At 55.4% G+C, this 15,199-nt stretch overlaps 1 protein-coding gene across 1 annotated transcript in view; it reads left to right on the top strand.

Annotated features, from left to right (window-relative positions):
- Positions 1 to 1,704: 1,704 nt before the first annotated feature.
- COLEC11 (collectin subfamily member 11) overlaps positions 1,705 to 15,199 on the top strand; it is a 35,196-nt gene continuing 21,701 nt past the window's right edge. Inside the window, exons 1-2 of the mRNA XM_044262134.1 lie at positions 1,705 to 1,848; positions 5,564 to 5,707. Of these exons, the coding sequence (XP_044118069.1) occupies positions 5,590 to 5,707 (118 nt within the window). The 5' untranslated portion in view covers positions 1,705 to 1,848; positions 5,564 to 5,589. The remainder of the gene's footprint in view (positions 1,849 to 5,563; positions 5,708 to 15,199) is intronic.

The following is a 15,199-nucleotide window of genomic DNA, read 5'->3' as shown; positions in this document are numbered from 1 at the left end:
GTGATTGTAAGTGATTTTAAGTTTTGGAGTGTATGTGCCCGTTGCCAGCTCGTAGAGGTTCGCCTGGTTTCCAAACGTTCATGTTGAGCTCTGAGCCTCGCAGAGCCCCTTCTGGATTCTAGGAGTTTGTGTGGACTCTTTTGCGTGTTTGTACTGTTTCTGGTTTTGGTCCGGGTCACACCAACTTCATAAAATGAATTGGAAAATGCTCCTCCCTCTTCTTTTTCCTGGAAGAGGTGTGAAAAATTGGTGTTAATTTTTCTGTAAAACTTTGGTAGAATTCTCCCGTGAAGTCATCTGGCCTGGAGCTTCTTTCTTGGGAGTTTTTGTTACAAAGTCAACCGTCTTAGTTGTTAGGGGCTGCTAAGCCTCTATTTCATGTTGGGTCCATTGTGGAAGGTCGTGTGTTTCCCAGGATATCGCCCATTGGGTCTAAGCTTTCAGATTTATTTATGCTATATGGTGGTTTTATTTATTTATTTATTTATTTAAAGATTTTATTTATTTACTTGACACAGAGAGAGATCACAAGTAGGCAGAGAGGCAGAGAGAGAGGGAGAAGCAGGTTCCCCGAGGAGCAGAGAGCCCGATGTGGGGCTCGATCCCAGGACCCTGGGATCATGATCTGAGCCAAAGGCAGAGGCTTTAACCCACTGAGCCACCCAGGCACCCCTATTTGGCGGTTTTAATAAAGAATCCAGGGTGCCTGGGTGGCTCAGTGGGTTAAAGCCTCTGCCGTCGGCTCAGATCATGATCTCAGGGTCCTGGGATCGAGCCCCGCATCCCCGCGTCGGGCTCTCTGGTCAGCAGGGGGCCCTCTCTCTCTCTGCCTGCCTCTCTGCCTACTTGTGATCTCTGTCTGTCAAATAAATGAATAAAATCTTTAAAAAAAAAAAAGATTTTATTTATTTATTTGTCAGAGAGAGAGAGACATCAGGAGAGCACAAGCAGGGGGGAAGTGACCGGGAGAAACAGACACCCTCCCCACCCCCGGGCAGGTAGCCTGATGCGGGACTCGATTCCAGGACGCCGGGATCATGACCTGAGCCAAAGGCAGCCAATGCACTGACTGAGTCACCCAGGAGCCCCTGAATTTGAAAATCTTTACAAAATTTGTAATCTGTTGTGACTTCTTTCAGCCTAAATAAAAATGCATCTCTGAATGTAGCCTTTTGTGATCGTAATTGTATGTGTGTATCTTTTTCTTAAAGAAGTCCCCTCCCTTCCTCCGTAAGAGGCAGGAGCCGGACCGCCCACCATAGACCCTTGTTCTGCCTTCGTGAAGCATCAGGGAGTGCCGTGAGTTTGGGTCTTGCGTGGGGTAGGTCTGGACAGGCAGTAGACAAGCAGGGAGTGCCTTGAAGTGAAACCCTACAGGGAGAGTGGAAGGAAGCGGGTCCGCCACATTTATTTCTGTCTGATGTGGCACCTGATGGTGACCGCTCTCCCTGCTTCCCTTGACGCCCAGCGCGCTCAGTACTCACGCTTCCTTCTTCAAAAGGAGAAGAGAAAGAGAACAGAGCGGACGCCAGAGTCAGGCTGGGGGGCTCGGGGTGAAGAGCCCGAAGGGCATCTCTGGCGGGTCCGTGACCCCGCAGTGGCTTCCCGCATTCCCACACCCTCCACCGCCCTCCCGCAGGACCGCGGATGTATTGCAAACAGGAAGCTCTTTGCAGATAAGGCTGAGACCCAGCCTGATTTGCTGGGAAGCCTGGCGGCCCGGGCCACGCTCGCCTGGCCTGTGGGGCTCAGCGGCCTCTGTAAATAGCGGCTATGAGGCTCTGGGGCGCAGTGTCCTTGCAGGTCCCCGACGGTCAGGACGTCCCCTTCGCCTGGCGTGCACTGCAGGTAGGGGCGCTCTGCCGGGTGACCTGGCAGCCCTGGGGAGTGTGGGGGGGGTGGTCTGCCAGTCCACGGGGACACGCTGAACTAGGAAGGCAAGGTTCCCGAAGAGGCCAGAGGGAGGACTCTGGTGGAGGGGGCGATGGGATCTGTTCTTTGGTCCCCGCGACGGATGGGGTCTGTCCAATGGATCCGACTCTAGAATTCCAAGGTCTGAGTAATTCAGGAGCTCATGCTGGAGACTCCATGGGGCCAGCTCACGAGGGCACTCACAGGAGGAGGCTTTTTCTCTCTGCACTCGTTCCAAAAGGTGGGGCTGTGTGTTCTCGAATCCCCATCCCTGTGTGAAAGGTGGCTGCGGCAGCATGTGAAGGTGGCCAGAGCGTGCTCGCGGGGAGAGGCCACCGCCTGTGGCTGGGGCCACGTGGGCCGCAGCGGTCATCTGCGCTCATGGCCCGTGGCTCTGTTCTGGGCTCAGCAATGGGGCAAAGGCAGGACCGGAGCAGGGACTTCTGGTCTCCCAAACCGGGTAGGACGTGGTATGACGGGGTCCCTTCCTCCCTGGCCAGCTGGCTTCCGGCTGAAGTTAGGTACTTAGGAACTTAAAAGACAAAGTGGGAAAGCCGCGGCACGTGCATAGCTAGACTCTGATCTGGTGGGAAGCGCTCTCCTTGCCCGGCAGAGTGAGCCTGGGCGTCCACCGCGATTCCGGCTCATTGACGGCTTTGAGAAATCTGGGGCCTGTGAGAGGACAGACGGTTTGCAGAAAGCTGGGGGAAGGGCCTCTTCCTCCTCAGTGTGTGCCCTCTGGTTGGGCCCTGGGGAGACCCCGTGTCACCGTGGGGAGCAAGCAGCTGGGTGAGGGTGGGGGGTGTCTGTTCTCGGAGCCCCTGGTGCTTCCAGATGGTTCTCAGGCTGTACATGCTGCAGAGCTTAGTGAAAAGGTAGGATTGTGAGTTTGGTAAATTATACTACATTTTTTTTCATTGTCTGTTTCTTTATTTTTTTTAAAAAAGATTTTACTTATTTGAGAGAGAGAGAGAATTTCATTCTTACAATGAAATTCTACTAAGAATTCCAAATTGAATTTCCCCTCGGAAACCCTGGCTTCCTGCGCTCAAGGGAGGGCTCTGGCCGGATCAGGATGTGGTTCTTAGGGCCCAGCGGGCTGCGGCTTCTCTGTTTACAGACCGGATTCCTCTCCAGTCTCCCAGGGCAGAGCTGGAAGTCGCAAGAGTTGGAGCCCCCCTCTCCCCCCCACCAGGGCTGCCTTGAGGGGACGCAGATGCAGGAGCCAGTGGTGGGGCGCAGGTGGCGGGGGCAGGTAGGGCTGCGGGGAAGGTTCCAGCTATGGCCCCGGGGGCCTTGTGCGGGCTCTGTGCGGCCCAGGTGGCGACCGCTGTGGCTGGGAGCCGTGTGTGGGAGCCGGGGGTCGTGCTGAGCAGCGTGGCTGTCCCCGGACGCAGCTGTTCTCAGCCGGACACGAAACTCCCACGTCAGCTTCGGACCCTGAGATGTTCAGAAATATCTAAAGCCCCTCCGCCCCCGCAAACACCGAGAAGCAAGTATTGTAGACTTGAGCCCAAATGTAAGTTTATCATGACTTTTGTTAACATTATCATCACTGTTAAGAGCTACATTCTGGAAAGAACCCACATGAGTGTAGAGCCGCAGCTCAGCTCGACACGGTGAAGGACACAGCATCGCAAACAGGCTCTGAGGAATTCCAGGTCCGTTAATGCAGGGCCGGAGCCACTGCGAGCCCGTCCCGCACCGGCCATGTCCGAGGCGCTGGCCCCGGTCCCGTGTGGACCTGAGGCATGAGGAGCCCTTGGGCAGCGAGGAAAAGCAGTCGCAGGGAGGGGAGACCTTAAATTCTAGGTGCTGCCGTGGTGAGCTTCTGTCCGTCCCTCATTCGCTGCTTCACGCAGCCTTTCGGTCCTCAGCTCAGTGCCCGCTAAGCGCCTGCCTGCGGTCCGAGCCTTTCCCGGCTGCAGGAGCTGCTCACTCGTGGCCCATTTCCAGAGCAAGTCGCCGGCCCGGGGCCCAAGGCCCAGAGGCAGGGGGGAAGCGAAAGGGGCAAAGCTCATCCCTGTGGGCTGTGGGCAAACCTTCACCCCTTTTCCCTTCTCCTCAGAGTTGCTCCCTCACGCAAGTGAAGGCGGCAGGCCCAGCGCAAGCTGGGGGGTGGGTGGGGAGCTGACTGTCCAGCCTCCAGCCTCCTTGGCACCATTGCATTGAGGAGCCAGGTCCAAGGTGGTTTTGGGAACTAAATGAGGTTTGTGTGCCCACGTGTGGTAGTAAATAGTGGCTCCTTGTCTCTCTCGCAAGCGTGAAACAACACAGTGACACCTGCCACCATAGTGTAAGGAGGTGTGCGGCCCCCGCTCCCGGGCTTGGTGCTCGGACGGCCGACAGGAGCAGAAGGGAGAGGTCAGGTGTGCCAGGAGGCCCCAGGTCCGACCCCACCTCCCCACCTACTAGAGGGGTGCTCTGGGCAGCTGACTTCACTTCCCTCATCCCTGGTTCCCTGGCCTGTGAAATGGGAGCGACGTGCTGGGGGCGGCCGGCCTTCTACGGTCCCCCGTCGGGGACACAGTGCGTCCTGTGCCCCCGCCGAGGGGAGCAGGGCCCTCGCTGCAGGGTGTCACAGAGCACACACGGGTTCTGCCTGCATCTGTCGCACGGAGAACCTGGCTGGAGCAGTGGCTGGGGCACAGGCCCTCTCGGCTCAGAGGCTCTGGCTTCCTGGGCCCGGAGGGCCTGCAGGCCGCGGGTCCCTCCCCGTGTGCCAACAGTAGTGCTGCGGCCGTCTCGGCGAGCACCTGCCCGGCACACTTCTCCGTGTTTCACGTAGTTGCTCCTCGCACGGACTCCTCCCTCCCCTCCACGCGGAGGCCGCCCGCCAGCGACGGAGACATGGTGAGCCCAGGGTCCTGGTCCCGGGGCTGCCAGGTGCACGGCCATCCCCAGATCCTGCGCCGTGTGGACATCAGAGTCTCAGGGGTGGCTCTCTGGGTGCGGCCCCCAAGACTTCCTCACCGGCCCTCTGGGGAAGAGTCAGCGTGCCTGATCCCCATGGGGGCGCAGGGCCAGCTGTGTCCTCCTGTGAGTCCCGGCCTCCGTCCCCCTCCCACACCCGCTGGTGACGGGTGCTGTCACAGGGACAGATGACTGACGAGCTAGGGCTGCCGTGAGCCCCGCAGCAGTGCTGAGTGGAATAGGCTTGCTCGGACTCTGCACACAGCCCGCAACGGAAAGCTCCACGCTGGGCCATCGGGACACTGGTCAGTTAGGACCGCACTGGCGCGCGGTGATGCTAGGAAGCCACGCGAGACGCGCATTCACAGCCCAAGAGCGCAGCTCCAAGGGGTTTGGAGGGGTCCTGGGCCCAGGGACCATGGGGGGCTGGCCCGTGCTGGGGAGCTGGCTGGGCTGTATCCTCTGTTCTGGGCGGCATGTCAGAGTTGTCCTAGGACCACACGTGTGCCTTTGTGTGCGTGACGTCTCAGCCACAGAGACTCAAAGGTGAGAATCTGGCAGCCGCGCTCAGGTTGGGGGTCCCAGCATGGCCGGGATGGGGAGGCGAAGGTGGGCCGTGAGGGAGAGACCTGAAGGCTGGGAGGGGCCCCCGACATCTACCAGCACCCCGGCCCCAGCCTGCATGCGGTCACGCCCCGGTGTCTGAACGCTCATCGCTGTGTCCCCTTCCTTTGTGCAGGAGCCTGTGTCCCCCGAGCGCTCGTGATGAAGCAGCGTCTGGCTCTGATCGGCCTGGCCTTCCTGTGGCTGCTTCCCGGGGGACACCCTCAGCAGACAGCGGAGGACGCCTGCTCCCTGCATATTCTTGTCCCAGGCCTCAAAGGTAACCTCGACCGCGGCCTCCCGAGTGTGGCTGAGGCTGGAGGGCTGGTGCCGCCGCCGCCCGGGGTCTGAGCAAGGTGCGCCTCAGTTTCCCCATCTGCCAAACTCCGGGTCGACTACATAAAGTCTAGTCTTCCTTTGGCCAAGGGATTCTGAAATTCTGAAGCTAGCCGCCTATCTGCACCCCATAAAGGACACTAACATCGTTCCGGGTGCCACACACATGACCTCGAATGACTTTCTGAATGAGATGGTCTCATCTGGTCCATTTTGCAGATAAGGACATTGGAGGCTCAGGGACATTTGGCAGTTTGCCGGACCGGGTCCCACCGCTTCCAAGCCAGTGCTCCGACACTGGTTCCTGAGAGCTCCTAATTTCTTCTTTAAAAAACAAACAAACAAACAAACAAACAAACCCCAAAAGCTCTTTGCTTGCCGGCTTGCTTGTAATTTCCTTCCAGTTGGAGTCTGCTCTGCCGAGCAGATGTGGGGGCTGGGGGTACCGGCCCCGGGAATGAGCGTCTTTGTTTAGAAAAGACCCTGGTTTCTCCACAGCACAGGCAAGAGATTCCCAGACCTTGTAATTCCCAAGAAGGGTGGAGGGTCCAGTGCAGGATGGACATGTGGGCTCCAGCTCAAATGCTACAAAAACCCTTGAAGCAGGCGCAGGGCTTGTGACACACATCAGGTGGGCAGGCTTGGGCCTCTGGCTCTAGGAGCAAGACACCAGGCTGCAGCGGGGCTGGCCCAGGACTCACTCCCCAAATTCCCTTCTGCCCTTTGCTTCCTGCTCCGTCTACACGGACCCGGCCGGGACACTGGGCCTTCCGTGGGAATGTCAGCTCTCCTTGCAGAGACAGAGGAAGCAGACTCACACTTAGGGGCTTTGGACCCGTGACGAGAACGACCGCCCCCCAAGACAGAGCTGGGATTCTCTGGAGACCAGACCCTCGTGGGGGCAGACGGGGCTTGTGAGGGCAGGCTGCAGCTGAGGGCTGCCAGGGCAGATGGCCTCAGTGAACTGGACGGGGGTGGGCGCCCTGGAGGACAACGCTGAGGCAGACCCTGTGCCCAGGGGCTCGTCCTCCAGCAGGTGAACCAGACTCGTCCCCAGGTCATGTGGAAGCCGTGGGGGGTGGTTTGGGCTGTGGAGCCTGCGATCCAGACGCCCTGATGAAGCAGCGACGTTGCCCCATAGTCTCGATGGCCACAGTCTGTCCACACCAAAGCCACAGTTCCAGTAGAGAAACTTTTTTCCCCACAATTTGTTTATTGGAGAGAGAGGCAGCGTGCGAGGAGGGGGGTCGGGGCAGAGGGGGAGGGAGAGAGAGAATTGCAAGCAGACTCCACACTGAGCGCCCAGCTCCATCTCCGATGCTGAGATCATGACCCCAGCCAGAATCGAGAGTCGGACGCTTTTTTTTTTTTAAAGATTTTATTTATTTATTTGACAGAGAGAGATCACAAGTAGGCAGAGAGGCAGGCAGAGAGAGAGGGGGAAGCAGTCTCCCCGCTGAGCAGAGAGTCTGATGTGGGCCTCGAACCCAGCACCCTGGGATCATGTCCTGAGCCGAAGGCAGAGGCTTAACCTACTGAACCACCCAGGCGCCCCTTTTTTTTTTTTAAAAATACTTATTTATTTATTTGACAGAGAGAGAGAGAGACAGAGACAGAGATCACGAGTAGGCAGAGAGGCAGGCAGAGAGAGGGGGAAGCAGGTTCACTGCTGAGCAGAGAGCCCGATGTGGGGCTCGATCCCAGGACCCTGAGATCATGACCTGAGCCAAAGGCAGAGGCTCAACCCACTGAGCCACCCAGGTGCCCCAAGAAGCTTCTTACCAGACTCCCCAAAGTCCGCACAGTCGGGTGTCCTGTGCTTGTCTCCAGCTTCACTGAGCTGTAACTGACAGGTGGAAGCTGCGTACGTGCCAGATGACGGGTGAATTCACAGAAGCCTTGTGAAGTGACGTCACCTCCCATCGTCCCCGTTCTGGAGGTGGGGGTGGGGGTGGAGGCCAGGACTGGGGGTTTCTTGTTCTGGCCCAGGAACAAGGGGACTGCACACCTTTGGGGACTTTGCTCCTCTGAGACATGGAGCGGCTGGGGCCTGCTTCCTCTCCCACTGCGGGGGGACGTCCACTGTAGAGGCAGGCGCTGGAGAGTCAGGAGCACCCACGGCCCTTCCTCAACTGGCCGCAAAGACGGCCAAGTGCCTGAACCAAGTACCTGATGTCTTCCTTGTTGGGTCAAGAATGACCCGAATGCCATTGAGGCAACAGCTTTGTGCTTAGACCTTCTTGATACTGGCAGGGAGATGAGTTAGAAGTGAGTACTAGCCACGTGTGCTTTGCACGTGGGAGGGAGGAGGGAACAGGTTGTCAATGATGAAGAATGAACTGGACACTTTAAATGTTAGCCTCTCCGGGTAGAGACATAACTTGCCACGTAGAACGTCACACGGTCATTGGTGCCAGATCTCTGCCTGCTAAAGGAAAGGCTGTGGGGAGAGGACGTTGGGCTCCCCGGGCACACAGTACGGCATGCACGCGAGCTGTGGGCACACAGTAGAGCGTGCGTGCGAGTCTGCGGGGAGAGGCTTCGAGCAGTACCGTCCTGAGGTTCTCATCAGCGGGGCCGCAGCTCTGAATGTCCCTGAGACCACGGATACGGCGCAGCCCTGTCTTCTAGGGCGCAGTGCACCCCGTCCTCGGGGTTGGGGGGCTTACCCAACCACGGGCTCGGGAGGCTCTCTGCCTCTGAGCTCTGGACGCCCCCCTCCCAGGGACCACCCCTGCTCCCCAGCACTGGGCGAGACCGTGATGCAGAATCTTGGGGAGAACGGTGTTCGAGGGACTTTCTGATGATCTGAGACGAGACCCATGAGAGGTCACGCTCTTAGAAAGTTTTTCATGATATAGTAGTCCTCTCTCCTGCCTTAGGAAGAGGACTTGTGGGCTCAAGGTAGCACTTGGTGCTGCCCAGGGACTTTCCGTCCTCGGAGCCTTGCTACACATGCGGGTGCCACACTCCATGTGGCCTGCAGCAATGGGGGGGGCGGGGGCAGCCGCCGGGGAGCCCGCGACAGTCATGAGGCCTGTGTCCTCACTGCTTTCTCTCCGGGAGTAGTGCGGAGCTGGGTGCGCAGTGTTGGTTCACTGGCGGTCTGGGGATCTCAGTCCTTCCCCGTGAAGGGTTGGATGCACTAGGGAGGGGTGGTCGAGACCTGCCGCCTCCTCCGGGCCTGGCTCCTCCTCCGTGGGGTGCACGCGATCCCGCCTCCCGCGGTGGGGTGAGCTCGCTGCGTGCACACGTCGGGGAACACAGCAGGCAGCCTTGGGGCTCCTCTTCCTCCACAAAAGAAAAGCTGGCGGCGTGCTTGGTGTACTTTTCCTACAAGTACGGACAGAGCGCCTTCGTGGTCAGGGCCGCTCCGGGGTGCGCCGGGAGACCCCGAGCTGGCAGGTGTGCTCTCGGGCTTCCAGGGGTTCCCGCTCAGTCGGGGAGCTGGCGCGCGGGAGCAGGTGCAGTCCCACAGGCGGTGACACAGGCTCGCCTCGGCCCGGACCCCCCCAGGGGTACACGTCCCGCTCTCCCTGACACACGGGGAGGGCACCGCCCCGTTTCCCAGCCCTCGCTGGCACCTGCGCACCTGTCACTTCCATCCTGGCCCCTCACCTGTGCAGGTAGGCCCCCCTCTCAGAGTGTCTGCCCGTTGGGCGCCTGGCTATGGCGGGTCTCCACCAGTCACTTCATCAAGAGCCCTTTTCTATCTCTCAGTCTCGATTATGGCTTTTTTGGGTTGAAATTATTGTCATATTTTATCTCCTTTACCTTATGTCCTGTGCAGCTAAGGAGAATTCCCAGGTCAGCCTGACTCACGCCGGAGCCGCCGTCTTCCCCACCCCCCCTGGGGACGGACGGGGTCTTCTCTTCACTCCCGAGGTTCTGCAACGTCACGGCGTCGCATCTACGTTGCTTTCCCTCGTCTCTCACGTGTGGTTCCCTGTGGCGCTGGCGCTGTGGCCTTCCGTGCCTTCCCCTGGCGCTGGGAGGCACAGCTCTTAACCTGGCCAAACCCTCACGGCGTCAACTGTCTGTTGTCCCTTTTCTGGAATTCCTCTACGGTGCACATGGGCGTCGGTGGGGCTTTGCTTCACTCTCCACTTGATCACTTTGAATCCAGACACAGCTCTCCAGTCCTTGACCTCTTCACGTTGCACCGTGAAAACATTCTCCGTGCTGACCCGTTTCGCGGCGAGGCTCGCGTCCTCGGCCACCCTGCGACTCGCCCTTTCTGTAGAGAGATTCGTCTCAAAATTACGTTCATGTACACTACAGCTTGATGAGCCATTCCCTTGTTAAATGAATATTTGGGCCGTCTCCAGTTTTTTTACTGTTAAGAAGAAGGTTGCAATATAAGACAAAATCAGAGAGGGAGACAAGCCATAAGAGACCCTTAACTATGAGAAACAACCTGAGGGTCGACGGAGGAGAGATGGAGGAGGGGCGGGCTAACTGGGCCATGGGCGTGAAGGACGGCGCGCGCTGTAGTGAGCACCGGGTGTTACAAGCGACTGACGCGTCACTGAAACCCACCCCTGAAACTAATAACACACTAGATGTTAATTTATTGAATTCAAATAAAATAAGATTATTAAAAAAAATAAATTTCATAGGCACCTAGGGGGCTCAGTCGGTGAAGCCTCTGCCTTCGGCTCAGGTCATGATTTCAGGGCCCTGGGATCGAGCCCCATGTCGGGCTCCCTCCTCAGTGGGGAACCTGCTTCTTCCTCTCCCTCTGCCTGCTGCTCCCCCTACTTGTGCGCTCTCTCTCTCTCTCTCAAATAAATAAATAAATAATTTAAAAAATTGATTTCACGTACAAGATTTTAGTTGGATCTTTTTTTTTTTTAAATTTCTTTTCAGCGTAACAGTATTCATTGTTTTTGCACCACACCCAGTGCTCCAAGCAATCTGTGCCCTCTCTAATACCCACACCTGGTACCCCAACCTCTCATCCCCGCCCCTTCAAAACCCTCAGGTTGTTTTTCGGAGTCCATAGTCTCTTGTGGTTCACCTCCCCTTCCAATTTCCCTCAACTCCCTTCTCTTCTCCATCTCCCCATGCCCTCCATGCTATTTGTTATGCTCCACAAATAAGTGAAACCATATGATAATTGACTCTCTCTGCTTGACTTATTTCACTCAGCATAATCTCTTCCAGTCCCATCCATGTTGCTACAAAAGTTGGGTATTCATCCTTTCTGATGGAGGCATCATACTCCATACTGTATATGGACCACATCTTCCTTATCATTCGTCCACTGAAGGGCATATTGGTTCTTTCCACAGTTCGGTGACCGTGGCCATTGCTGCTATAAGGGGTATAGATGGCCCTTCTTTTCACTATGTCTGTATCTTTGGGGTAAATACCCAGTAGTGCAATTGCAGGGTCATAGGGAAGCTCTATTTTTAATTTCTTGAGGAATCTCCACACTGTTCTCCAAAGTGGTTGCCCCAACTTGCATTCCCACCAACAGTGTAAGAGATTTCCCCTTTTTCCACATCCTCTCCAACGTATGTTGTTTCCTGTCTGCTAATTTTGGCCATTCTAACTGGTGTAAGGTGGTATCTCAATGTGGTTTTAATTTGAATCTCCCTGATGGCTAGTAATGATGAACATTTTTTCATGTGTCTGATAGCCATTTGTATGTCTTCATTGGAGAAGTGTCTGTTCATATCTTCTGCCCATTTTTTGTATGATTGTCTGTTTTTTGTGTGTTGAGTTTGAGGAGTTCTTTATAGATCCTGGATATCAACCTTTTGTCTGTACTGTCATTTGCAAATATCTTCTCCCATTCCGTGGGTTGCCTCTTTGTTTTGTTGACTGTTTCCTTTGCTGTGCAGAAGCTTTTGATCTTGATGAAGTCCCAAAAGTTCATCTTTGCTTTTGTTTCCTTTGCCTTTGGAGACATATCTTGAAAGAAGTTGCTGTGGCTGATATCAAAGAGATTACTGCCTATGTTCTCCTCTAGGATTCTGATGGATTCCTGTCTCACATTGAGGTCTTTTATCCATTTTGAGTTTATCTTTGTGTAAGGTGTAAGAGAATGGTCAAGTTTTTATACATATAGCTGTCCAGTTTTTCCAGCACGATTTATTGAAGAGACTGTCTTTTTTCAACTGTATATTTTTTCCTGTTTTGTCGAAGATTATTTGACCATAGAGTTGAGGGTCCATATCTGGGCTCTCTACTCTGTTCCACTGGTCTATGTGTCTTGGTGATCACAGCTTTGTAGTAAAGCTTGAAATCAGGTAACCTAATGCCCCCAGTTTTATTTTTGTTTTTCAACATTTCCTTAGTGATTTAGGGTCTCTTCTGATTCCATACAAATTTTTGGATTATTTGCTCCAGCTCTGAAAAATACCAGTGGAATTTTGATCGGAATGGCATTGAAAGTATAGATTGCTCTAGGCAATATAGACATTTTAACAATGTTTATTCTTCTGATCCAAGAGCAAGATCCTAGCAAACAGGATCCAACAGCACATTAAAAAGATTATCCACCATGACCAGGTGGGATTCATCCCTGGGCTACAAGGATGGTTCAACATTTGCAAATCAATCAATGTGATAGAACAAATTAATAAGAGAAGAGAGAAGAACCACATGGTCCTCTCAATTGATGCAGGAAAAAGCATTGACAAAATCCAGCATTCGTTCCTGACTAAATTCTTCAAAGTATAGGGATAGTGGGAACATTCCTGAACTTCATCAAATCTATCTATGAAAGACCCACAGCAAATATCATCCTCAGTGGGAAAAAGCTTGCAGTCTTCCTGCTGAGATCAGGAACACGACAAGGATGCCCACTCTCACCACTCTTGTTCAACATAGTGTTAGAAGTCCCAGCAACAGCAATCAGACAACAAAGAGAAATAAAAAATATCCAAATTGGCAATGAAGAAGTCAAACTCTCTCTCTTCGCAGGTGATGTGATTCTTTATATGGAAAACCCAAAAGACTCCACCCCCAAACTACTAGAACTCATACAGCAATTGAGCAACGTGGCAGGATACAAAGTCAATGTGCAGAAATCAGTGGCTTTCTTACACACTAACGATGAAAATACAGAAAGGGAAATTAGAGAATCGATTCCGTTTACTATAGCACCAAGAACCACAAGATGCCTGGGAATAAACCTAACCAAAGAGGTAAAGGATCTGTACTCGAGGAACTACAGAACACTCATGAAAGAAATTGAAGACAAAAAAGGTGGAAGACCATTCCATGCTCTAGTTGGTTCTTTTCAGTGCTTTTTACTTTTGATCGTAGGTGTCTATCCTCTCTTGCCTTTATGAAAATATTCAGCGTCTTATTTCAGTGTCAGACGCCAATGGCCCCAAGGGTCACGTTCCTCTGGTAGTTCTCTTCCAGGTGTTGGTGTCACTTGGGTGTGTGCAGGCTCTGGGTGGTGGGCTCAGTCTGTTAGTCGGTATTTCTTGCGGGTCTATCAATGTGTCCCCAAGTATTTCTACTGTGATAATTTCCTTTCTTAAGAACCGTAAAGTACGCAGAGACTTAAGGGCCATGTGTGTGCTGGGCGTGTGTGATCCCACCCTTCAGCCAGGGGCTGCGTGGAGCCTTCCCCTCAGGAGCATGCAGGTGACCACAGGCTGTTGCTGGCACTCTGCTTTTCTCTGTGTTTGGGGAAGTGTAAACGGGATGCCCCCTCCTTCAGGCCAGACAGTCAGTCTGGGGCATCTCGTTGGGGCATCTGTAAGCTCAGTTAAGCTCCTCATCAGGCTTGAAGGCCCAAGGAGGGTCACAGAGAACTGAAGTAGCCTGGACGGTGGCCGGCGTTGGGTGTACCTGGGGGGTTACGTGGACCCCTGCTGGCACACGCAGCCTCGTGGGGGAGCGGTACAGCCGTCGGGCAGACGAGCCACGTGATATGGAGCAAGGGTCTGGTCACTGGGGAGAAGAGGCAGCCGGTGAGCGGATCCGAAGCGCAACCTGGAGGGTCCGGTGGGAAGGTGGGATGGTGGGACGGGGGACGGTGGGACGGGGGACGGTGGGACGGTGGGACGGTGGCCGTCACAACCTGGGCTCCAGAGGAAGACCTCCCAAGGACGGTTTTAGAAATGAGGCGTTATTTGTCTCCACGTTCAGCCTGTTGGTGGTTTTAAGAAGGGACATAACAGGGACGCCTGGGTGGCTCAGTGGGTTAAAGCCTTTGCCTTCAGCTCAGGTCATGATCCCAGCGTCCAGGGATCGAGTCCCGCATCGGGCTTCTTGCTCTGCAGGAAGCCTTGTTCTCTCTCTGCGTCTGTCTGCCTCTCTGCCTGCTTGTGGGCTCTTTCTCTCTCTCTTACTGATAAATAAAATCTTAAAAAAAGAAAAAAAAAAAGAAGGGACATAACATAATGGGGTCTGTGTTTTAGGAAGAAGGTTTGGGTATGGATTAGAGTTGGGTGGGGAGGAGGCCTGGGGAGGGACCCTGACGTCTCCGTCCAACTCCAGCCTCTGCTCCTGCCGCCACCTCCGCTGCCCGTGGGCCTCCCCACATGCATGCACGTCTGTCCTGCGTGGGCCGTGGGAGCACGGTCCCCAGAGCCGCAGGGAGCCCTGGGCTGGCCCAGCTGGGCCAGGGCAGGGAGTGGGCCAGTCCGACCCCACAGAGCTTGGCAGAGGCTGCGCTCCGCTGATGAGGGAGACGGAAAGCAGAGACGACCCCGGGCCTGGGGCTTGCCCGGGAGAATCTGTGTGTCCGCTAGAACCAGGAGCATCTCACTTCTGGGGAGACGCCATTGGGTCGACGTGCGGTGTGCGAAGCGTGGGGCATCAGGAGAGGAATAGCCCATCTCCCCGCTTCAGTTCTGAGTGAGACCAGCAACAGATCAAAGATGAGCAAGTGACTGCCCAGACACGCCAGGACCCGTGACGAGGGCCGCCGGCATGCGGCCTGGGACAGCAGGACACACCCGGCCAGGGAACCCGAATCGGGTGGATGTGCCCACCGGGTCTCAGGCTCCCCACCCCCGAGCGTGTGTTGCTTCCCCTCATGCTGAAAGGACGCAGGGATGTGGACGTGAGCGCCTGTTTATTCTTCCCTGGTGCACCTGCCGGATACAGATACAGCCAGATACAGAGGGACACCTGGCACGGGAGAGCCTCGAGATGCCTGCTCTCCTCATGCTGCCCTGAGGGCAGAGGGGCAGGCACAGGGGTTCTCAGGGAGCGCTGTGCACCAGAGGGCAAGCTAGCCCAGAAGGATATTTGGAGAAGGGGATGCAACATCCCTGGAGGGGGAAAGGAGGGCCCAGAAGCAGAGTCCCAACACAGATCTGGGGCAGGGAAACCTGAGAGCCTCAGTGATGGAGGGTAGGAAGAGGGGAAAAGCCCCTGGGGGTGGGAGATGGTCAGGGTAAGAGATGAAATGTCTGGGGCGGGGGCAGAGGAGAGGAAGGCCAAGGGGCTTGGCTGGCCGCCA

The sequence above is a fragment of the Neovison vison genome, chromosome 8 (assembly GCF_020171115.1).
Source record: "Neovison vison isolate M4711 chromosome 8, ASM_NN_V1, whole genome shotgun sequence".
Lineage (NCBI taxonomy): Eukaryota > Metazoa > Chordata > Mammalia > Carnivora > Mustelidae > Neogale > Neogale vison.
Note: the sequence above shows the minus strand (reverse complement) of the source record. Positions and strands in the feature narration are given on the sequence as shown.